This window comes from Vigna unguiculata, chromosome 2 (genome assembly GCF_004118075.2).
Source record: "Vigna unguiculata cultivar IT97K-499-35 chromosome 2, ASM411807v1, whole genome shotgun sequence".
Lineage (NCBI taxonomy): Eukaryota > Viridiplantae > Streptophyta > Magnoliopsida > Fabales > Fabaceae > Vigna > Vigna unguiculata.
The window spans coordinates 19399831-19425721 of NC_040280.1; the positions used below are offsets into that span (position 1 = coordinate 19399831).

Genomic DNA, 25891 nt, shown 5'->3' on the forward strand with positions numbered 1-25891 from the left:
GTACATAAGAATTACTAAACCTCAAGTGTGAACTTCATTTACATACTATGAAAGGACATATATAGGGAATGTATGATAAGTTTTTTTTTTTTCTTATCTGTTCTTATAATGTATTAAATTTAATGTACTTATGTCGTGTCTATCTTTCCTACGCTATGTTAATTTAATTGTGGAACAAATTTCTTTTAGTTGCCGGATAAGTTAAGAAACAAACAAAACCTTATGAAGGTGAAATTAAAGTGGTAAACTTAACACCCAAAGTGTTCTTTTAATCTTTTTGGTCATGCTCACACAAATATTTGAAGTTGCTAAAAATTTTACAGAATTTTCACCTCCCATTTAACTGACATATGCATTTTCCAAAATTTTGGACTGTGTTGTGTATTGAAACTTTAAAGCCACCAATTAAACTTTTTAACAATGGAAGGAAATGTGATAGTTTGACTATCGTTACTTCCTTTTGATATTTAAATAAATTAATATTTTATTTAAATAATAATATTTTATTAAAAAAACTGGTGTTAAAGTGGAAGTTATTTGTAAATAGTGGTTTCAGATAATTTTTTCCTTTAACGATCATCGTCAAACTAATCAAACAATACTTAAACTTTACCCAAAAAACGCTCTTTCTATTAAAATATTAACGTAAAAATCCCATTACAATCTTAATATGTTCTTTTCTTTTTTTCAGTTCCTATATCAGAGAAAAAAAGGTTGATAAAAATTTAATTTTCAATTATTGTTTTAACCATTGAAAATAATAATCCACGGTGATTGTTTTAAACGAAATTTGTCTTTGTCTGAAGATTGGGAAAATTTTGAATACACACAGAGAAACATGATTATATGTGCTTAACACAATAGAAAAAAAAAACACAAAAATGTTAGTTTTTTCAACTCAAAAAATTAATTTAAAGTTGAGAAAGTAATATAAAGTTTGGATGTAAACCTAATAATCTGAATGGGCCCAAAGACCCGGACGGGCCTGACGACCCAGACGGGCCCGACGATCCAGACGAACTATACGACCTAGGTGGGCTCGATGACACGAACGAGCCCAACCACCTGGACGGGCACAACGATCTGAACGAGTCCGATGACCCGGACGAGCCTTACGACCCAGACAGACCCAACGACTCAGACGGGCCAGATGACAAGTACGGGGTCTACGACCCAGACGACCCGGGCGACCGGAACGAGCCTCACAACCCGGACGGACCTAACGACCCGGATGAGCGCGACGAATTAAACGAAATATAATTATTCGTTTGGAAAGTGTGTCATAATTTTCATAATTGTTCATTCTTACGGAAGACCTTAACTTTTGATTGGATTCAAAATTTGATTAAGGAGTTTAATTATTTAATAATTATTGGTCTGGTGTGATTTAATTAATATTATAACAGCACCAAATTTGGAACCCTAATTAGGGGTAAAACCCCCTTTCTGGGATTTCACGATCTGTGCTTGTGAGTTTTTTATTGTTTTTTTCAAACCTAATATATCAACATCAATTGGTATTTGGATAAATTAATATTCGAAATCAAAGCCCTAAATTGTGCATCACGTTTCAAAGCCCAAAATCAAAGCCAGGTTTCTCCTGTTTGACCACCAACCGTTTTCATTTTCTCTTTCACGAGAATTTTTTGACGCTGCATCACGACGGTGCTCGGTGCTCGATCTGCGTGGTAGTCTACGTTATGCACAGCAGCGGTGAACGTCGTTTTCGTCGCGAAACAGTGGTTCGTGTCGTTGTTATGCGCAGCAGTGGTTCGTTGTGGATGATGGTCACTTTTGGTGGCTTAAGTTTCGCACCCATATCCCACGTGCACCAGATTTATGTACATCGTTTTTGAATTTTTTAAAACAATGAACACTAAATTGACTATAGGAAAAGAACCCTGTAACTATGGGAACAGTTCAGAATGTAACTGCGGGAATAATAATAACAATTAATAATATAATTATATTTAATAATAATAAAAAAATAAAAAAAATTATTAAATTAATAATAATAATTATTATTATTATTATTATTATTATTTTTATTTCATGCATTATATAATTTATTATATTTTTGTTATGCATGATATAATTTTATATAATTGTTAGCTCACCTATCATGGATACAGTTGTATGAAATTTTGTGAGAATGATATAATTTAAATATTTTATTAATTAATTTGATATTATATTAATATTAATTATACCCTATCGGTATTTTATTATTAATATATATTTTTTTGATACAATGTATTTTTTGAATTTTATTATGTTAATTATTTGTCTTGTACCCTATCGGTATTAGATTTCTTTTGACATGAGATGTGCATTGTATTTTATTATATTTTATATTTTGTTATAGTTTTTATTTATTATGATTCGGGACCCTTAGGCGAGATCATAGTGAATGAGAAATAATTTGATATCATAGGCATATTTTGCTGTGTATTCAGAAATATTTATTTTGTTTATTTACACAATAAGTGTGTATTAAATGTTTCTTTGATATTTTGATACCAGCTTCTTTGATACCAACATGGATTTTTCCTTGAGAGAAGCAGAACCTTCAACTCTTACGCCTGAGTCCACTATTGTCCAGAGAGCTTCTCGTGAAAAATGGGACACTCGAACAGGGTGTGCCTAATGGTGATGAGATATACCATGGAGAAGTCTATTCGACAGAGCATTCCGGATAATGACAATGCTAAGGATTTTATGAGATCAGTTGGTGAGAAGTTTAAGACTTTTGATAAAGCTCAAAAGGGTCAATATCTGTCACTTCTTGAGAAGACCAAATATGATGGTGTCAGTGGTGTTCGTGAGCATATGATGAAGCTTGTGCACTATTATAACAAACTCAAATCTCTAAAGGTAGATCTTGGTGATAGTTACTTGATTTGGCAGGTTATGGAATCTCTTCCTTCTCAGTTTGATGTGTTGAAGACTTCTTACAACACTCAAAAGGAGGAATGGACAATTGATGAAATGATAACTATTATTTCTCAAGAGGAAGCATCGATTAAAAAGACCAAGTCTCAAAGTGTGCAGTTTACAGCTACTACTTCAAGCACTAAACCTGTGAAAAAGGGATTCAAAGGTAAATCTCGTCCTGAAAAAGGGAACACAGGGAAAGCACCAGTGGTTTTGGAGCCTAAGAAGAAGTACTTCAAGGGGAATTGTGCCTATTATAAGAAATTTGGACACAAGATAACTGATTGTTATATTCTTAAGAAGAAGAATGTTGATAAGGAAGGTATACTCCTATATGCTTTAGCTTGTTTTGAATCTAATGTTATTGATGTTCCTCCCAATTCTTGGTGGTTAGACTCGGGTGCTACTATTCATGTTGTGAATTCTTTACAGGGATTCACAAGTCTGAGAAAACCAAGTGATGTCGAGTCCAAGATTATCATGGGAGATGGAGCTAGAGCACTAGTTGAAGACATATGAGTAGTTTCTTTAAATTTACCTTCTGGACATGTTTTGTTATTCAAAGACGTTGTTTATGTACCTTCTATGAGAAGAAATTTGATTTCAGTTTCAATTTTGGACAAATGTGGCTACACTTTTGAATTTGGCAATGGTAAACTTGTTGTTTATTTCAATTCAATTATTGTTGGCTCAGGAGTTTTATATGATGGACTTTACATGCTGAATCTGAATGATATGTCTGTTAATTCTGTTATTGGACATAAGCGTAGTAGAGTTGATGAAAATTCCTCTATGTTGTGGCATAAACGTCTGGGACATATTTCTAGACCTCAGATTGAGAGGTTGATTAAAGAGGGTATTCTGCATGATCTGGATTTTTCTTATTTTGATACTTGTGTTGATTGTGTTAAGGGCAAGCTTACCGCAAAAGTAAGAAATATAGGAGCAAACAGGAGTGATAATGTGTTGGAGCTTATTCATACTGATATATGTGGACCTATCACACCCACTTCCATGGGCGGATATAGGTATTTTATTACGTTTATAGACGATTATTCTCGTTTTGGCTGGATAGATCTCCTACTGGAAAAATCAAGTTCCTTGGATGCTTTTAAGTCTTTCAAAGCTGCTGTTGAGTTGAAAACAATAAAGAAGATAAAATGTGTAAGGTCTGACAGAGGTGGAGAGTATTATGGCAGATATGATGAGACTGGAAGAAATCCTGGACCTTTCGCTAGATTTCTTGATGAATGTGGTATTGAAGCTCAGTATACTATGCCTGGTACTCCTCAGCAAAATGGAGTTACAGAAAGGAGGAATCGCACTCTTTTAGAGATGGTGAGATGTATGTTGAGTCATTCCTCCTTACCGAATTTCCTTTGGGGAGATGCTTTAAGGACTGCTGTGTATATTCTTAATCAAGTACCTAGCAAGTCTGTTTCAAAGACTCCTTATGAACTCATGTCTGGGAAGAAGCCAAGTTTGAGACATTTCCATGTGTGGGGCTGTAAGGCGGAGGTGAGGCCTTATAATCCTCAGTTAAAAAAACTTGATCTCAAGACTGTCAGTGGGTTCTTTATTGGTTATTGTGTGGGTTCTCGTGGTAGCAGGTTTTATTGTCCTTCTCACTCTATGCGGGTTATTGAGTCTGACCGTGCGGTATTCTTTGAGGATGATTTGGACAGTGGGAGCAATACACCACGACCAGTCACTTTTAGAGAAGACCGTGTTGTTATTCCTGTGCCATCCATTTATCTTCCTGCAGATAATGTCATTCCAGTTGTCCGTGATGAAAATGAATTTGTTCCAGATCTTGTGGATGCCACAACACCTGTAGTAGATGAACAAGTTCATGATGATGTTGTTGAAGAAATTTCTTTGAGGAGATCTCAAAGAGTACGCAGGTCTTCTATATCTGATGATTATCTAGTGTATCTTTAAGAGCATGAATATGATCTAAATAATGTTGATGATCCTACTACTTTTGAAGAGGCTATCTCTAGTTCTCATGGTGATGATTGGTTAAATGCTATGCATGATGAGTTAGCTTCTATGGCCCATAATGATGTTTGGGATCTTGTGGATTTGCCTCTAGGTTGTAAACCAGTTGGGTGTAAATGGGTCTTCAAGATTAAGCGTAGTCCAGATGGAAAAGTTGAAAGGTATAAAGCCAGACTTGTAGCAAAAGGCTATAGTCAGAGGGATGACATTGATTATAAGGAGACTTTCTCACCGGTCTCTACTAAGGATGCTTTTTGTGTTGTTATGGCTTTAGTAGCTCATTTTGATTTGGAGCTTCATCAAATGGATGTCAAAATAGCTTTTTGAATAGAGATTTATTTGAAGAAGTGTATATGGTTCAACCTGATGGTTTTGCTAAAAAAGGTAAGGAGCATTTGGTTTGCAGGTTGAAGAAGTCTATTTATGGACTAAGACAAGCTTCTAGGTAATGGTATTTGAAATTTGATCAGGTGGTCACTTCTTTTGGCTTCAAGGAAAATGCCTCAGATCAATGCATTTACTTGAAGAAAAATGGGAGCCATTTCATCTTTCTTGTTTTATATGTTGATGATATTCTTCTTGCTAATAGCAGTGTTGAATTTTTGATTGAGACAAAATTTATACTAAATAGCCACTTTGATATGAAGGACCTTGGTGATGCTTTTGTTGTTCTGGGCATTCAGATCTCTCGTGACAGGTCACGTGGCATTCTTGGTTTGTCTCAAAGAGGATACATAGATAAAGTCCTCAAGAGGTTTAATATGCATTCTTGCTCTTCATGTGCAGCACCTATTCAAAAAGGTGACAAACTCTCCAAATCTCAGTGTCCTCAAAATGATAATGACAGAGTTGAAATGAAAAAAATCCCATATGCTTCCGCTGTTGGTAGTTTAATGTATGCTCAAGTTTGTACTCGTCCCGATATTGCTTTTGCTGTTAATGCTTTAGGGAGATACTTGAGTGATCCAGGTTTGGATCATTGGAAAGCTGTTAAAAAGGTTTTTAGATATTTACAGGGAACTAAGGATCATATGTTGACCTTTAAGAAGTCTGATCAACTTCAGGTCATTGGTTATTCTGATTTTGATTTTGCTTGTTGCCCTGACGATCGAAAGTCTACTTCTGGCTTTATTTTTATGATGGCAGGAGGAGCCATTTCTTGGAAGAGTGTTAAACAAACTCTTACAGCTACTTCCACTATGGAGGCAGAGTATGTTGCTTGTTATGAAGCTACTTGTCAAGCTGTGTGGCTTAAAAATTTGATTTCTGGCTTTCAAATTGTTGAAAGTATTACTAGGCCACTTGTGATATATTGTGACAACACTGTTGCCGTCCATTTATCTCAAAACAACATAAGTTCTACTCGCTCAAAGCATTTTGATATAAAATTTCTGTTTGTTAGAGAGAAAGTTTTGGATTATCAAACTCGGATTGAGCATACTGCTACAGAAAATATGTTAGCAGACCCACTAACTAAAGGCTTATCTGTTGGAGTTTTTCAAAATCATGTAACTCATATGGGTGTGGTTAAGTCTTTTGATGTATTGGGTTAGTGGGAGTCTGAGATTTACACTTTATATTATTATGGTTGTCAATGACGTCAGTTTCGTTACATCTTTTCTCTTTCTACATAGAGAATTTATGAACCATTTTGGGATCACATATTTATTATGTTTGTTTTTATTCTATATATTATCCATTATTTAAGAAATCTAAGCATATGGTAAGTATCCCTATCGGATATTATCTTTGTGATTCATGTTTATATTTCTTAATTGGTATTTGTACTTATGTTGCAATTGATATAATTTATTTATTTATTAATGTTATCCAAGTGGGAGAATGTTATATTTTATATAATAAAATTATATAAAATTATTATTCTCTATGTTATTATTATTATGGATTAGCATTAATAATAAATTAAGTTATTCGTTAATATTAATTATTATATGGATAATATATATATATATATATATATATATATATATATATATATATATATATATATAATTTTGGGTATTCTGATAAACGATCCGTGATGGGGTTGGATTGTTTGATAAACAGTCTGTAATGGACTTGAACAATCAGATACATTTTGAGAGGTCCCTGGTCTCTGCTGAGGGGTTATAAAACTGATACCTATTAGTCAATTTTTAAGTAACAACGTAAAACACTCTTACGTTAGAGAATATCAATCAGAAAGAGAACAGTAGCATCTCATACTACGTGCCTCCATAGATCCTTCATTAATTCCAGATACACAATTTTTTAACTCATACTTGAATATATTGTATTATTGTATCTTATATATATTTTATTTCCATCAGCAGGTATGTTGTGAATGAAATGATAAAGCTATGACTTTCATATTACTACAGATAGAATCTTTTAAAGATTTAACATCAACTTACAACCGGAATAATGAAAAGTAATTATTCATTATTTCTCCTCCTCGGTTTGAAATTGAAAAAATACAACATGTGTACAAAATGAAAAAAAAAAAAGAAAGAAACAAAGAAACAAAGTCAAAATAAAATGTCCATAGACTGCAAAGTTTTTGTTTTTTATTCTGTATTTTATTTAGACAATGTCATTTAGATATTTTGTTTACTTTTACGATCATCATCAAAAAATAAATTCTAATATAATGAGTTATAATTGACTAACAGTATATAAACTATTTTCAACGTTTAATAATTAAATTTTGAACTCAATGAAAAAGCTATGTCATAAAGATGTTTAATTAATCAAGGAGAAATGTGTTTTACATGTAACTTTTGAGATTTTGTTTTATTTTAACAATTAATATTCTTATTTGTTTGGAAGCTCAAAATCATTTCAGAAGATCTTGAAGGAAAAGTCAACAAAATGTGTGTTCTACATGCAGACAAGATAATAATAATTGTGCCTTATTGCTGAAAATAATGAGGATGAGACATATTCTAACACTAAAAATCTTTCAAATATTGTCATAGCTTTGTTTCACCATGGCATCTATTCTTTTAATCTTTCCTCTAATTTTTGTTTACTTAGGTAGAAATGATAACAGCAATAGTGTAAAACACTTTTCTTCTATAAGACCAAAATCACATCAAATAAACACATTACATCAATATAATCAAATTTTAAAACCAAGTGAAATAGACATGTTTGCTTTTTTATGATTATGAAAGCATGAATTTGATTCATTACTTTGTAGAAAGTAAAAAAATCTTGGCTTACTTGAGTTGTAGTTGAATATAAAATCGATTTCATGATTAAGATGTTTTGATACGACAAAAATAAGTTAAAAAAAAAGATTTTAAGATGAATTGTAGAAGTGAACAAAAAACTATAAGACTATATTTGGTAAAACCTTTGAAACGTTGAAAGTGAACAAATAAGTAAATCAATAATGGTGGACAGGAAAGTTTGGAAAGTGAAAAACTTCATGGAGGAAAGTGATAACAAGAAATTAAAAATGAAAAAGTAAGTAATTAGAAAAGTAAACATGAAAGATAAATTAACAAGTAGACAACAAGAAATTATCATAAGAAAAAAAAATTGTTAAATAAAATCATAAATTTCGGTGACGTGGAATCCTATTCCTTATTTTAAGTTTGTAATGTTTATCACTAAAACTATAAATTCAGCACCCTTAATTTGAACTACAAAGTCTATAGACAATACGCTTGAAAAATTATTACCAATTAAATTTTTTTTATTAATAATTTTTTCATTGTTGGATCAGGATGAAATTTTGACAGTAGGTTTGTAGCATAGAATTCTTTATTTTGACTATTGTGATCGTCAATTGAAAGTTTGAAGTTGAAGAAATTAACCTCGCATTGTTGTTCTGTTTTGTTTTTTTTCTTTGTCCTTCATATTTGACTATATTATTTTAGCTGGTTATAGGAACTTGTTGGGTGCTTTTTGATTTGATACTCTTTTACATATATTTGATCTTAGTGGAGCTTGATTTACTGGCTTGTGTCCGTGAGCTTTTACTTATCACATTGAGAGAGTTTTTCCATGTTAAAAATGGTGTTCTCTTTTTGTGATTATTGTTTTCATTTTATTTTGTTATTGCTCCTCATATATTCTTGCATATTTGGGGAAATTATTTTTGTTGCATACTTTGATATCTTTGGTCATTATTATTATTATTTTCTCTTTTGATTTGGAGCTATATTTACTTACTTGAATGATGGAGGCCAATACAAATATGGTTGTTTTAAATGGTACAAATTATTATTCGTGGAAAGGCAAGATGAAAGACTTGTTTGTGAAGAAATTGAATCTTCCCGTCTTTGCTACATACAAGTCGGATTCTATGTCAGATGAACAATGGGACTTTGAACAACAATAAGTGTGTGGTTTTATTCGGCAATATATATAAAAGACAATGTTTATAATTACATTGCTAATGAGACACGTGCTTGAACTTGATGGGAGACGATTGAGTCTTTGTATGCTTCTAAGTTAGGCGATAATAAATTATAGGTTAAATTATGACTTTTATCCCATTTTTGTACGAAAATATCGATTTGGTCCTTTTATTTTTATAAGTTTCAATTAGGTTCATATTTTGGAAAAATGATATTAATCATGCATTTTCTATTAAATTTGGTTAAATGACATTGATTAAATAGTTATAGGCAAGTGAGATTAATGACGTGGATTATTTCATTTTTAATAATTAACCTATATTACAATGGTATCATGGGATTTATTTATCATTAATCCTTTTCTTGGTTGGTTAATTATTCATGGGATATGGACTAAACTACGTAGTTTTAATGGTGGGAAGGTGTGTTGTTTTGGGTTTTGCTCTTTTGATGGTGGGAAGGTCTTGGAGTGGGTTTTGTCAGGTTTATAAAGGAGAGGGTATCACTGGGGAGAACAACACCATTTATGGGTCTTGATTCTTATATAGTGCTATACTTTCTCATTTCTGGTCAATGTGAGACTTAGACTCACACTTGGAATCCTAACAATCTCCCCTTCAAGTGTGAGTCCCTTCAACCACATTGGTACACTCCTCCTCCAGCGGAAGCCGTCGTTCTTCTTTTTAACGGGACACGCTTACCTGAGACTCTTGCTAGGAAGACTTTCGATACTAGGACCATACAGGTATGGCACTCGTCTGAGCCGGTTTTAACCATCGGCTATGATACCACTTGTCAGGTTTATAAGGAGGGGGTATCACTGGGGAGAACAACACCAATGAGATCTGAGTCTAACCACATAAGACACTGACACCACTCTCAACCCAAAACCTTAAGGCAATGGGTTTATGGGTCTTGATTCTTATATAGTGCTCTACTTTCTCATTTCTGGTCAATGTGGGACTTAGACTCACACTTGGAATCCTAACAGGTTTTGCTCTTTTGATGGCACCCGTTTATTTTGGAGAAATCACCTCTACCGAAGCCCGAGGCTTTTTAAGCTCCCTACTTGAGCTTTGTATCAACATTGAAATTTTACTCGATTATGTGGTGAACTAGTTGTTAGCAAAATTGCCTTTGAGGCTTGGATGGAGATTGATGTTTGGTATTGTAGCAGGTCCTTCACTTGCTTTGACTATGGGCATTTTCGCAATGCTGGAGTCTTTGAGATGGTTGGTGGTGAAAGCCCATTTGGGAAAAGCAAAGAAATTTTTGGTACAAGTTTCATATAGTGTCAAAGTCAATCAAATTGCGCATCCAAAAGTAATAACGACTTGATGCTTAACGGTCAAGACCAAGTCAAAGCGGTTACTGCAGAATAATTTCTTTTCTGCTCTTCTGTACCAGTATATATTTTTTTATACTTTTCCCTTTCTTACTCACTTCACTGTAACGACAAAACGTTTACCCACTCATAATACAAAATTCAGTTTCGTTTTCTTCTCCCTCGTGTTCATGACTCTCGTAACCTTTCAACCCTTATGCAATGTCAGCCAATACCTCTATCCACAAGAATCAGGTTAAATAAGATGGTATCAGAGCTCTTCCCTTGAAGAGCTCTGCTGCGCATCACTCTGATCCTTTACCCTCTCTTTCCTGTTTCTTCCTTTCTTCACCATGGCGTCGCAAGATGATTCCAAGATTGTTGCTGGAACTATTGATTTCAATGCTCCGCACAGTTTTCTCTACCTTCATCCTAGCGAGAACCCATCAATTTCTTTGGTTTCACCTGTTCTGGAATCTCACAACTATCATTCATGGAGCAAGTCGTTTGCCACTGCCCTCAGTGCGAAAAACAAGGTCGAATTCATTGACGACACCACTCCTGAACCTGCCAAAACTGATCCTTCACACCAAGCCTGGAAGAGATGCAACAATATGGTTGTGTCTTGGTTAACCCATTCCGTTTCACCCTCTATCAGACAAAGCATACTGTGGATGGATAAATCTGAGGATATATGGAGAGATCTTAAATCCAGGTTCTTTCAAGGAAACCTCCTTCGTATATCTGAATTGCAATCGGAAGCTTCTTCCCTTAAACAAGGAAATGCCTCCGTGACTGAATATTTTACCAAGATGCGCGTTCTTTGGGATGAACTAGATAGCTTTCGGCCAGATCTGATTTGCAGTTGTTCAACTAAATGTTCTTGTGATCTTGCTGGAATTTCTCATCAAAGGAAGACGGAGGACCACGCTATGCAATTTTTGAGAGGCTTGAACGAACAGTACAGCAACGTCACGTCTCATGTTTTAATGATGGACCCAATCCCATCTATTTCAAAGATCTTCTCCTATGTTGTTCAGCAGGAAAGGCAGATCGGAGGACATAACTTCTTTAATGGGGTCGAAGCCAAGATTAATAGCACCACTGCTACTTCTAGCTATTGCAAGAAAGCTGGTCATACCGGGTCTGTCTGCTATAGGAAGCATGGGTTCCCTGGCAACAACAATACTGAAAACAAAAACACAAGGTATGCTAAAAAGGTTTGCTCTTTTTGTGGTCGCAATGGGCATACAATAGAAAATTGTTACAAGAAGCATGGCTTTCCACCTGGATATAAAGCAAACAACAAGAACAATGCTGTGAATAGTGTGGACACCATTCAGGAAGCCAAGAATGAATCTGGTGCAGAAGACCAAGATTTTAAATTGTCACATCAGCAATATCACGCACTCATGAGTCTACTGAAGCAAAACAATGGTAATAACACTGATAATGTATCTGTTAATCAGGTTGGTCCTATTGTTTCCTGTAGCATGAACCAAGGTAAAAATAATTGTTTTTCTTTGACTGGTTTGAACAATCATAATAATTGGATTATAGATTCTGGTGCCACAGACCATATAAGTTGTTCCCTTTCGAATTTGATTTCTTCAAAACAGATATCACCTATAAAAGTTAGTCTGCCTGATGGAACAAAAGTACAAGCTACACATTTAGGTGTTGCTAAGATTTCTGAAAAATTATACATAAGAGATGTTCTTCTCGTCCCTGCTTTTTCATATAACTTGATATCTATCTCCAAACTTGTTTCACACTCCGACTACTCTGTTATCTTCAGCACTAACACTTGTGTTATCCAGGACAAGATGTCAATCAAGAAGATTGGTATAGCTGATCTTCAATCAGGATTATACATACTAGCGGGTGATAAAGAAGATGGAAATAGTCTCTCTTCACAAATTTGCAACAGTGCTGTGAGTCAGAATGTTTGGCATATTCGGCTTGGACATCCTTCTCGTCAAAGGATGGCTATTCTCAATAAGAGGTTCCCCTATATAAGTCTTCCTGATACTGCAAGTTGTGATGTATGCCACCTAGCTAAACAACGAAAATTGACTTTTCCCGTTAGTACTTCATATGCTTCCTCTATTTTTGATCTTGTGCATGCAGACATTTGGGGCCCATGTGCTATGACTTCCATGAACGGTGATAAATACTTTCTTACCATTGTAGATGATCATTCTCGTTTTACTTGGGTGCATGTCATGAAAAATAAAGCTGAAACTCGTGTCCACCTAACCAATTTTGTTTCCATGGTTAAAACTCAATTTCAGAAAAAGGTTAAGATTATCAGAACTGATAATGGTTTGGAATTTAACATGTTGCAATTTTTTAACACTGAAGGCATCACTCATCAGACAAGTTGCATTGAGACTCCTGAGCAAAATGGGTTGGTTGAAAGAAAACACCAACATATTTTAAACGTCACTCGTGCCTTATTGTTTCAATCAAATTTGCCTAAAAATTTCTGGAATTATGCTGTCCAATATGCTGTAACTTTAATAAACTGGTTGCCCACTCCTCTTATTAAAAATTCTAGTCCCTTTGAGATTTTGTATGACCATTCTTTCAATATGAATCAGCTGCACGTTTTTGGATGCTTGTGTTATGTTTCTACTATATCTGCCAATCGGACTAAACTTGATCCCAGAGCAAGATCAGGCCTGTTTCTTGGACTCAAACAGAATGTAAAAGGATATATTGTGTATGATTTAAAATCACATAACATTCATGTTTCTAGAAATGTTGTTTTTTATGAAAGTCAGTTTCCTTATAAAGCCCAAAATCATGAAAACTTTCCTGAAAATGACACTACTGTTTCTGTTCCTGAACAAATCAATACTTATGATTTAGATCTTCCTCAAACCAGTATACCCAATAATGACTGTAATACTGAAAATGATGGTGTTCACACTCAAAATAATATTGATGATATTGTTTCCAGTGAAACTGACACAACCCAGCTTGAACAAACTATTAATTCTGGTACTAAAGATAATTTTCTGAGGAGATCAAATAGGCATAAAACTGTTCCTGCCTATTTAAAAGATTTCCACACTTCTTTTACGACTAAATCTGATAGTACTTCTAGATACCCCATTGATGCTTATGTTTCCCTAGCAAGGCTATCTCCTTCCTTTAAACAGGTTATCTGCTCCATTGACTCTCATGAGGAACCTGATTCATATGAAGCTGCTTCCCAACACAAGCACTGGCAGACAGCCATGAGTGAAGAATTGACAGCCCTTCAACAAAACAAAACTTGGACAGTGACTTCTTTGCCCAAAGGGAAACGTGCCATTGGATGCAAATGGGTATACAAGGTTAAATACAAAGCAGATGGCAGCATAGAACGCTATAAAGCGCGCTTGGTGGCAAAGGGGTACACACAAAAAGAAGGTCTAGATTACTTACACACATTCTCACCCGTGGCCAAGATCACAACCATCAGGTTAATTCTCTCCCTAGCTTCCATACATAATTGGCATTTAAAACAACTAGATGTTAATAATGCTTTTTTACATGGTGACTTAGATGAAGAAGTTTACATGCATTTGCCTCCAGGTTTTAATGAACATGATAAAAATCTTGTCTGTCACCTTCATAAGTCTTTATATGGCCTTAAACAGGCTAGTAGGCAATGGTACTCTAAGCTTTCCGAATTCTTATGTTCCCATGGATATAACCAATCCTTTGCTGATCATTCTCTATATCTCAAATTTAACAAATCCCGCATCACTGCCTTGCTTATTTACGTTGATGATGTTATCTTAGCGGGAAATGATATAGATGAAATCAATGCCATTACTGATTTGCTCAACTGCACTTTTAGAATTAAAAATCTAGGAAACTTGACATATTTTCTTGGTTTTGAGATTGCAAGGAACAATAAAGGCATTCATTTATGTCGGCGGAAATACACCATCGACATTCTAAAAGAAGCTGGAATGCTAGGATCTGCTCCCATGCCAACGCCTATGAACTTTTCCAGACACAAGAACACCAACATAGGAGAACCTCTCGCAGATCCACTCCTTTTCGTAGACTTCTTGGTCGTCTTATATACCTCACGAACACGAGACCAGATATCACCTTTGCTGTTCACCATTTAAGTCAGTTCATCGCAGCCCCTACCACCTTACATCATCAAGCTTCCATGCGAATTCTGCGTTACTTAAAGCGTCATCCAGGACAAGGGATCTTTTTTGATTCCACCAGTAATCTTCAATTAAAAGCCTTCTGCGACTCCGATTGGGCTGGCTGCCCTACAACAAGACGATCAGTAACTGGCTACATCATCTACATTGGCAACTCTCCCATTTGCTGGAAATCCAAAAAGCAACAAACTGTCTCTAGAAGTTCTTCCGAGGCAGAATACCGTGCTATTGCTTCCACCACATGTGAGATTCAATGGCTCCATCACCTTATGCAAGACTTAAAAATTGATCACCAACAACCATCCATTCTTTACTGTGACAACTTATCAGCAATACAAATTGCTTCCAACCAAGTCTTCCATGAAAGGACAAAACATATAGAGATAGATTGTCATTTGATAAGAGAAAAGATCAAGAAAGGGGTCATCAAGCTACTCCATATCAATACTCAACACCAACAAGCGGACATTTTGACTAAAGCTCTCTCTCCTGCTGCTTTCCACAAACTTATGACCAAGCTTGGGCTCCTCAATATATACGCCCAGCTTGAGGGGGGCTGTCAAAGTCAATCAAATTGCGCATCCAAAAGTAATAACGACTTGATGCTTAACGGTCAAGACCAAGTCAAAGCGGTTACTGCAGAATAATTTCTTTTCTGCTCTTCTGTACCAGTATATATTTTTTTATACTTTTCCCTTTCTTACTCACTTCACTGTAACGACAAAACGTTTACCCACTCATAATACAAAATTCAGTTTCGTTTTCTTCTCCCTCGTGTTCATGACTCTCGTAACCTTTCAACCCTTATGCAATGTCAGCCAATACCTCTATCCACAAGAATCAGGTTAAATAAGATATAGTGAACAAGAAGTTAAGCTTCGATTCAAGGAGATTAAGAGTGTTGCAGGATTGGCCTGCAATACTGGCGAGGCTTGTAGTGAATGGTTTTTCTCATCAAGCTTTGAAGGGAAGCCTCTAAAGAATGTTTCCCGAGAATACAATGAATCAAGGTGCAACCTTAAATGTCATTGAGATAACTTGAATGTCAATTACGTGTTTCTGAAATTTTTGGTTTAAGGATAACTTTTAATATGTCAAATAGCTTGATTGCTCCCTATGATTGCTAAAGAGACAATGTAAATTGTATTTTCTCTCAAAATGGTTTGTTTTTTCATTGCTAATAATTATTTAAATTAGAGGGTAATTGGATTAATTTTGTTTGATGATAACCACAGTAAAGTTTTATCCTACTAGTTGACGTTGACTGCATAAATCACACAAGACTTGGTTAAATGATTAAATCTTCTACACCATGAGCTTTTTAACAACTTTAATAATGTCTTTCTTTGGCTCCTCTCTTCTTTAATATGACTAACAACCATGGATATACTAAAAGAATTCACACAAGCATTTGATGTTCTATAAATGTGATACTAAAAGATGGATACTTTTCTCATGAAAAACCACAACGTTATTTTTGTTCCTGACATCTACCAAATATTAATACTACAATGTAAATACTGTGGAAGATTGATCTATTTAGTAATTTTCCAAATAACCAAAACACTACATAGTGCAAACATTCGTTGCTTTCGTTTATTCAGAATGGTTAAAATATTCTGATTCCATGTAAACATTCCCTTATCATATAAATTCAAATCTTCGTAGCATATATTATTATGACAATTTTAATTTTTTATTTCCTTTCATCTATGACGAACGTTTTTCTTTTAGACCAATTTCTATTTTTGTTTTTCATCGCATTGCTTAACTAATCTTCAAAGCTATCTCATTAACCTCCCACTACAAATTTGTCGTTTTTATACAATTCATGGTCCTTACTCTTCTTAGCTTTAACCTCAAACCTTCCACAACTTTCCACCTTAGAACTCAAACATTGTCTAAATGTTGATCCAAGTTGATTTTTCAAACCTTGCTACACGAGCACACACCAATATCTCCTCTTATTCTTACATCTAGACTCAACTCCTCTTGTAAAACTTGTGGTTCACAATCTCAAAACCTTATCTTGCAACTCCCTTAGTCAAAAGCATTGCTTCTGAACTTCCAACATCATTTCTCAAGCCACTAAACCAAAACTTAGTTTTCCTCGTTCATTAATAAACAATCTATTATAAATTCATATATTCAAGTCAAGATATTGTCTCAAAGGCCTTACCCAACCCTTGTAAAGGTGAGAAGGTCAAGTTAACCTTGAATCTGCATTCCTCTACCACTATAGACATTAAACACAAACCACAAAGGCACAAACCTAACAAGAAAAGGTATAGAAAACAAAAATCAATCTATAACTCTAACTCGCCCTCTAACAAACCTAACTCTTATTTTTTCAAACCTTTAGGATTAAGAAAGGAAAACTAGCTCTGATATGGCAATGAGTGTGCTCCCTCATCACTCTATCCAGACATTTTTTGTTCGTATTACTTCCATTTTTGTAAGCAAACCCTACTAAACTTGAACTCTAATACAAGCAAGACATGACAAACCCACAACCTTCAGGTCATCCTAAAGACGAACTACTCTAATACCATAAATGTAACATCCCATTTTATCAACTGAAACTAATAAAGTAGAACGCTCCATTATAATATTCAAAACATGTAATCCAATGTATAAAATATATTAATACAATCTTACAAAAGATTGAACTATAAAAATATATCATCTATACACACAAATTAAACTAACAAACCCTATAAAAAACTAGCCACTTACTAAGACTCCCTTATGACCTTCCACTAGTCTAACTGATAGCTCCTCATCTTCTAGAGGTGCCTCTACACTTGCAACTTCATCTACTCTCACCAAATAGTGATCATCACAAAAGAAGAAAATAACACAAGACTACAAAGTACAAGGTTAAGCTAGCTATACAAGAACAATCATACCTCACAAACAACCAATTTTATTACAATTATCATAAGCGATCAAGATCACACACATGTATTTTATCAAACTCTTTAGAACTCGATTTATCTGGAAAAGTGCAACTTGAGTGGAACTAGGGATGTTATGCACTTATGATAATGAAATTACTTGCTTACCCGAGCTACCAAACACAAGGTAAATCCTTTTTACTATTATAGAATCATGTGGTTGTTCTCCTGGTAGGACCTCCTGCCACTCCTACTACCTAATCATCCTCCTCTACATGAGTATGAATGACTAGTAAAGTTTCATAATTAGCTCCTCAAGATGTAGTAGTTTTATCCTCAGTGCACACCCTAAAGATTTAAGCATTCAATGGCATTCCTTTCTTGGAAATATCCTCACATTATCACCAATTCTTCGATCTCAAGCAATTACAATTATCATAACAAAATCTGCACAAGATACTCATACCCACAATCATATAATCAACAACCCTAATCATATACATTTTCATCAATTATTCTATACAACTCAGCCCATCACAAGATATTATATTCAATTCATCATAATGAGAACCATAACCATACTTCACATCAATCATAAAACACCCTAAAATAGTCAAATAAGGGAAATAAGAAAAACAGGGAAAATAATGCTATACATAAAGTACATAAAAGCTCTGAAAACCATTTCTCTAACCATAGACTTCAAAACAGAGATCACACCAGTCAAAGTGAATAATCACGTATCTAAGATCAGTTGTCAAAATTTTAGCTTGATTTGACGATTAACGAAGCGAGAATTGTCATTTTACCAAGAGGACGCAAACCACAAAAATAAGGTGGCGCCCAACGTTGGAAAAGTGGGGCCCAACACCCTGCCCCTGGAACCCACTGACTTCTAGTGCCCAACGGTCCAAAAGTGGTATCCGACGACACCAAGTTAGAGGACTAGCACCCGACGACACTATAATGGTGCCCCGTAATGTATCATAAACAATAATTTGGGGAAAATTGATCCAATGTACTTAACTAATTAGGCACCTTTCCTTTTTAGTAATTTTGATTCCAAATGGTTTTTGAGAGTTCAAAACTGATACTCAATCACTCAAAACACAAATCCAAACCTTTCCCCAAATCAAGACCAAACACAGGTCAAATATCAAACAATTCAACATATAACTCATCAATTTAACAAAACACATCAAACAATTCAACATACAACTCATCAATTCAACAAACCACATCATAATTAACTATCAAGATTATCAACTCAACAGAAAACTAGCTTCTCTTACCTGACAAAACGACTCCACAAATTAAAACAACTCTAAGAACATCAAACACTTCTAACTCTACAGGATGCTCCATCTACACATAGAAACATCACAAGAACGATAATGACATACTATTATGATCACTAATCAACAGAGACTCATATAGAAGATGAAAACCTCATATGCAAGTAGAAAAAGTCTCACATGCAACAGAAACAAAAGACCAAGAAAAATGATTGAAACTTAACTTACGCGAATGAAGAAACTGATTGGTCCAAATTGAAGAACTCGCCACGAGAATCACTCCTACAATCTTAGATCTTCAATCAAACGAACAGAGGAGGAGAACCCTTACAAAGAAGTTAGAGAACTATAAAAAAGTGGCTTCTAAAGAGACAGTGCATTAAATAAGTTAGTTTTTTAATTACATTTTTTTCTTATCAACAAAGTTCCAACTCAAACCTTTATTTAAAAAGGCTAAGCCCTATTTTCATGAATTATTTTTTTTACCTCTAAAACACATTGTGCTAAATAAGTTTTATGTATCTTTTTATTATGATGCTTTTTTTATTATTTTCGTTTCATTATTTTAAATCATTCCAAATGAATTTAAAAAAAAAAACAAGTTAATGAATATTTTTATTAAAATGATGATTACATTCTTACAGCGATACGTGATATTTATTGTTTGTGACATGTGTTGTTTCAATTAATAAATATAAATAAATTAACTTCGAACTTTAATTGATAATGTACCGTTCATTTTTATAAATTTATTATCATCAATCACATAGAAAAGATTACGTTTATTTATTTTTAAAAAAATAAAATCAGATTAAAATGTTAAAAATAATATAACTAAATTGAAAAGGTATCATAATCATAAGAAGAAAACACAATTTAACAAAATTTAATATATTGATATTCTGCCCAGAAACAAAATAGAAAGATGATCTTTGCACTTTCTGGATAGATTTATAGTAGCTCCTGGGGACAATATATCTCATTTGGTTAAAAGTAATACTACATCAAATTTTACAATATCTTTAAAATATATTAATTTAAAAAAAGAAAAAATATCGAAATCGTAATACAGAATCTTGTCAAATTTATTTTAAAGTTTTTTTCTCATCATTTGTAAAAATCTCTACATAAAATGTGCCCCAAATTCGGACTGAGCCACCAAAGTATAAAACGCAGTTGCCAGTTTCTTCGTATACTTCTATAATTTTATTTATGGATCTCATATATATATATATATATATATATATATATATATATATATATATATATATATATATATATATATTTTGTTTATTTTAATTTTTTTTATATATTTGATTCTAAACTTTAAAAATAAATTTTTTAACTCTTATGCTATATTTTGTTGTATTGTTAACACATTTTATGTTACTATTTAAGTTATCTACGTAATTTAACATATATCCACTTCAATATTAACTAGAAAATATATTTGACACGTTTAAAGGATTTAACGTAACTGGATTTAAGAGATTATATTCATTCATTTTATATATTTAAAAATTAAAATGTATTAAAATTTTGGATAGAAATAAATTCTAATTTCGTGTCAAAATTCAAGACTAACAATGTATTTAACCTTTCTTTCTTCTTCTATCTTCTCTAAGGGTATTAAAACGGATCAATCCAACTCATTTTGATCCAGTCCAATTTTATCAAAACGAGTCATGTTAAACTGCCTAGCAAAAATAGATTGGACCATTCAACCCTGCCCACAAACAGACGAGTTGGCAGATCGGGTTATTGCAAACAAATTGACCTACCATGTATGTCTTTTTGACACCTCTAATTTTACCTTTTTGAATTGTATAAAAATCACTTTTTTGTACTTTAAATCTGATGATTAAAAATGACTTTTAAATTATGGGGTTCAAAAATTATTTTTTAAAAAAGAATTTTCAAATTGCATGATTTGAAAATTAAAAATAAAAATATCTTTCTGATTGTTTAATTTAAAAGTCAAATAACATTCATATTATGTAATTCAAATTTTATTTTCTAAACAAATAATTTTTAAATTATACCATTTAAAAGTTATTTTTGACTTTTCTAGTATAATTTGAAAATTTTTAGATCGTACAATCTCAAAAGTAAAAAAGGAAAAAAACTTTAAATACAAAATGGGAAAAAAGACATTTATAGAGATGCAGAAAGAAAGATAGATTACGATGAAGCCCATTTGGCCCATGATCATTTAGGTCATATCTTTAAATAAAGATGTGATATTATTCGTATTATAACTTTGTTTTTGACAGATATTCTTTTTACATACAAAAAAGAAAAATTATGTTTGGATTCCAAACTATTGAAGTCATAAGTTTCTTTTATTCATATATTTTCTTTTGAATTTTTTTATCCCCTGTAATTTACATTTACATAGTTGCCCATAGTTAACTATTGAACATATATTTATCTATCGATCTTAAAGTATTTTCATCTTACAGGTTGCTTTTCTTTACAAAATTTTTGTATACAGCTCAAATTATTATGAAAAAAAGACACCTGAAAATAATTCATTCTACATATCTATAATTATTCGCCCAGATAATTCCTTTTTTTTTTTAAATTCACATTTTAGTTTCCAATATACCATTTAATTTTTGTAAAACCACCTTGTACTTCTTTTGTTTTATTCATTTTCAAATATTTCCCAAAACTTTATCTCTCACTCCTGCAGTTTTTTTTATAATTTCCATATTCTATATTCTCTCTCACATCGATTTGTTCTGACTTCAAGTTCCTTCTAGATTTACTTTAAATATCTGAAATAATTTTTCAAACTTAAACAAAAGAACATAAATATGTTATATAAAAAAATATTATATAAAACTAATACATAAAATAATAAAAATTATTACAACAATTAAATTAACTCCATAAAATAAAATAATATATAATAAAAATCATATGTGTTTCTAGTACAAATGATTTCATCTAATACGGTAAACTAATTAAAAAAATAAAGAAAAAATATAAGCTTTTGATCTAAATATCTTCAGTCAAAATTAATTTTAGCTTTACAACAACTAAAATTGGCAAATGTTGTTTACGGTTGAAACAACGCGTGGGTCTCTGTTTTTTCGCGGCACCTCTCATTGGTTTCTTATTTTTCAACGAAACGAACACAATTCTAAGTCTCTTGCATTCTGTTTCACCCATTCCCTGTTCCTCTTTTCTGCGCAAACCCATTGCCACATTTGGGTTTGTGTACAATTTACCATACCTCAATAACCTTCTTCACCTGAAAATTCAGGTACCCTTCTCACAGTTTTTCAGCTTTCACATAGCCAAAAGGTTTCCTGATTTCTGCATGATGGGTTTCTTTGACTGCATTTGTTTTACTTTGTGTTTCTATTTCTGAAGCATGTGCATTTTGATTCATGAAAACCACGGAATTTCATCATAGTGTGGTGTGCTATTGATTGTTACCTTCTTCAGCAAGTAAACCAGTGATTTTAGAAGTTTAGGAGATGTTATGTTTTAGTATCTTTCTGGTTTTTGACACTGTTTTATGAAACCATTTTACATTATCCAACAATCAATTCCTCATCCAAAATCTGTTAGAGTTTTGAAAGTTATTTCCAAATAAGTGTTTTAATAAGCTAAATATAGAAATAGCTACAAGATACTTCATCAATTTTTTGTCTTTTATGCATATCTTGTTCAACATCTCCCTCAATTCCACCTTCTGCTCTATGTCCGTTGCCTAAGCAACATTGAGAAATATTTTAAAAACCACAAGTAGATTTTGCAAATAGAATTCAAGCATACCCTTGTATATATACTTGTATATATGCACGAGTTCATTGTAGATTTTTCTATTTAGTTCCTAAACTTTGATGTAAAATAGAAATTCATCTTTATTGGAAACTTTGGTATATTTTTTGATATCAAACTTTAAAAGTTAATTGATATAATACTTTTAATCCAATTACATTAAATTTTTTTGATATGTTGAATATTTTCGCAAACAAACATTGAAACAAAAACTTGTCAAATACAGTAAATAACTAAAATATTAGTGTAAAATGTGTTTGACATTTTCAAAAAATATAAAGAAATTGAGTTAAAAAAAATATGTATGTTATTTTTCAAGTTTTAAGAACCAAAACGTATTAAAATTTCAAATATTAACAAATTCTAATTTTTGGTTAAAGTTAAAAGATTAAAATCATATTTAATCTTTAACTCTTTGACATTTGAACCTTAGTTGTTGAAAGCATTTTCTTTGTTGTGGTTATCATGGGCTATGTGGGTATGCACCAAAATGTTAATTTGGCTAGTTTTTTTGTTGCGAAATCTGAATGTTTATGCTTCTGTCTATCTTTAGTAAGTATCTATTTGTGGTTCAGATTTCTTACATCATTCAGATTTAGTAAACCAATCTTTGTGGTTTCCAAAGTGCCTTCCATGTAATAGTGTAAAAATCTTGTGGCTAGTGTATCAAAATTAAACTCAATGTTAATTACTTACTTTACTTTTTTTTCTGTTTTTGTGGTATTGGGTTTGTGGTAGAAGTGAAAAATGTTTGGGTTTATGAGGGCAGCGCCAGCGCCAGCACCAGCACCAGCTGAGGCAGAAAAGGAAACAACCCTTACTGCAGAAAAAAGAACTGTTTCAGAACCAGTAGCAGTTCAAAAAAAAAAGGGAAACCCTTTCGATGAAGATGATGATGATTGGGTGAAGAAGCCTCCCTCCAATGTCTCAAAAGACAAAGACAGGTACAAGAATGGTTTCCGTGACTCTGGGGGGCTAGAGAACCAAAGTGTTCAGGAGCTGGAAAACTATGCAATGCACAAGTCTAAGGAGACAACAGACAGTGTCAACAATTGTTTAAGGATTGCTGAGGACATCAGAGATGAAGCCACAAGGACCCTTGACATGTTGAACGAGCAGGGTGAGCAGATAGCCAGGACCCACAACATGGTTGTTGATACTGAGAAGGATTTGAGTAGGGTATGATAAATCAGCTTTCATTTCTAATAGTAGAAAAAAACAAAAAGGAAATGTAGAAGAAAATGAAAGCAATGATTTAGTTTTTGCTTCTAACTCTGGTATTTATAGTTCCAAAACCTTAAATTGTGATCATCAGGGTGAAAAACTCTTGAACAATCTTGGGGGCATGTTCTCCAAACCTTGGAAGCCAAAGAAGACCAAGGCTATCCAAGGCCCTGTAACCACACCAGGTTTTTTCTCCTCATCCTTCACTTCCACAACTCAAAAATTTTGGTTTTTTTCTTCCATAACTATAATGGAATGTGGTGTATGAACAGATAAGCCTTCCAAAAAGGATGTAACCAATAAGGAAGACAGGGAGAAGTTGGGTTTAGCTCCTTTGCCTAAGGGACGCTCAGCCCCTACCACACCTCCTAATGAATCTTCCACTACCTATGATAAATTGGATGTATGTGTTTTGCTTTGTTTTGTTATGTTATGTTATGCCTATTAAGTATTGGTTTTTCTGGAGTAACATTTTTCATTGTATTATCTCATGATGTTACTGAAACAGTATGAGAAAGCTAAACAAGACGATGCACTCTCGGATCTAAGTGACATCTTGGGTGATTTGAAGGGTATGGCAGTTAACATGGGAACTGAACTTGACAGGTAAATTGTGTGCCATTCTTTGATAACTATTCTTATTCTTTATTGTTTTGGGATTCACCATGTTCTGCTTATGGAATGGAGCAACTGATAATATTAACCATTGAACAATAAATGAACAAAATATTAAGGGAACCGGATTCAATGTGGTATATTTAGTTTATCTCTGATAAAGGATCTTTAGCGAACCTTAAGAAAATTGTTAAATTTGTGAATGTGCGAAAATTTAACTATAGTTGAAAATGACATGTTTGTGAATAGTTGTGTAATATGAGAGAACTATTTGATTCAGTGATAGTGAATGTACTGTGATAACTGCAGGCAAAACAAAGCTCTGGATAATCTTAGTGACGATGTTGATGAGCTTAACAATAGAGTCAAAGGAGCGAACCAGCGTGCACGCAAATTATTAGCGTGAAGTGACAGATGATAGCCTCAAATTGTTCCTGAGTTGAAGTTATTCATTTATTGTTTGTTATGCAATTTTTTCAAATTTTTCCACATCACTGTGTTACTGAAAGCATTTGCCAAATGATAGAGATTTTTTTCCTGTTTGGAATTGTTGTTTTTTACTTTCCAACAACAGCAAAAAGTTGGCGTATATAAAAATGAAGTATGATCTAGTTTGGGTGAATTATCTTAACACATTAGTTCAACTCAAAAAACATGTTAAGAATATTTATTTTTGCATAGACAATCATGTCTGAGTAGTTTATATGTCATACAGTGGTATATTGTCCAACAAACACTAACAAGAATAATACAAAAAAGAGGGCCTTAGCATTTGCAGGTGAGAAGCTAAGTGTCTTATTTTTGTTTTTTTCTAAAATTGAATCGAGCGTTATCTTATCCACAATGAGAAATCAAGGGATTGTTAGCTCATAAAAATGTTTTCAATTTTTAGTTTGAGTTATAAAACTTTACTTTATTGTTTGCTTTGAAAAACTATGTAAGCTGAAAACGAATAAATAATATAAAGAAAAGTAAAAGCTATTTTGTATTGCTTTTTATACAAAGTTTTGAAAATAATATGTTAAATGATATTTCTATCGTTGAAAATAAATATAGTTTATCAAGCCAAGGATATTAAATGATGTTAACTCTTCTATTTAGGGGTGAAAAAGGAATCAGAGAGGATGGGTTTTATTATCTTATATTCATCGACAAAGTAAAATAATCATCCTCATCTTTGTACTCAATTGTTATAAAAATCTTGTCTCATCTTCATCACCATCAGATGATTGGTATATCCGTACCTGTGTTTATACTC

General features: G+C 33.2%; 1 protein-coding gene across 2 annotated transcripts; it reads left to right on the forward strand.

The window, feature by feature from the left end:
• Positions 1–22165: 22165 nt before the first annotated feature.
• LOC114174342 (putative SNAP25 homologous protein SNAP30) lies at positions 22166–25268 on the forward strand. 2 transcript variants are annotated; one of them, XM_028059177.1, is made up of 6 exons: positions 22166–22270; positions 23533–23973; positions 24110–24203; positions 24291–24421; positions 24527–24624; positions 24943–25267. In XM_028059177.1, the coding sequence occupies exons 2-6, from the start codon at positions 23542–23544 to the stop codon at positions 25037–25039; spliced, it is 852 nt and encodes a 283-aa protein (XP_027914978.1). In that variant the 5' UTR covers positions 22166–22270; positions 23533–23541; the 3' UTR covers positions 25040–25267. The 2 variants fall into 2 exon arrangements, with proteins under 2 accessions (XP_027914978.1, XP_027914979.1); XM_028059178.1 differs by having other exon boundaries at positions 22172–22270; positions 23536–23973; positions 24943–25268.
• Positions 25269–25891: the final 623 nt, after the last annotated feature.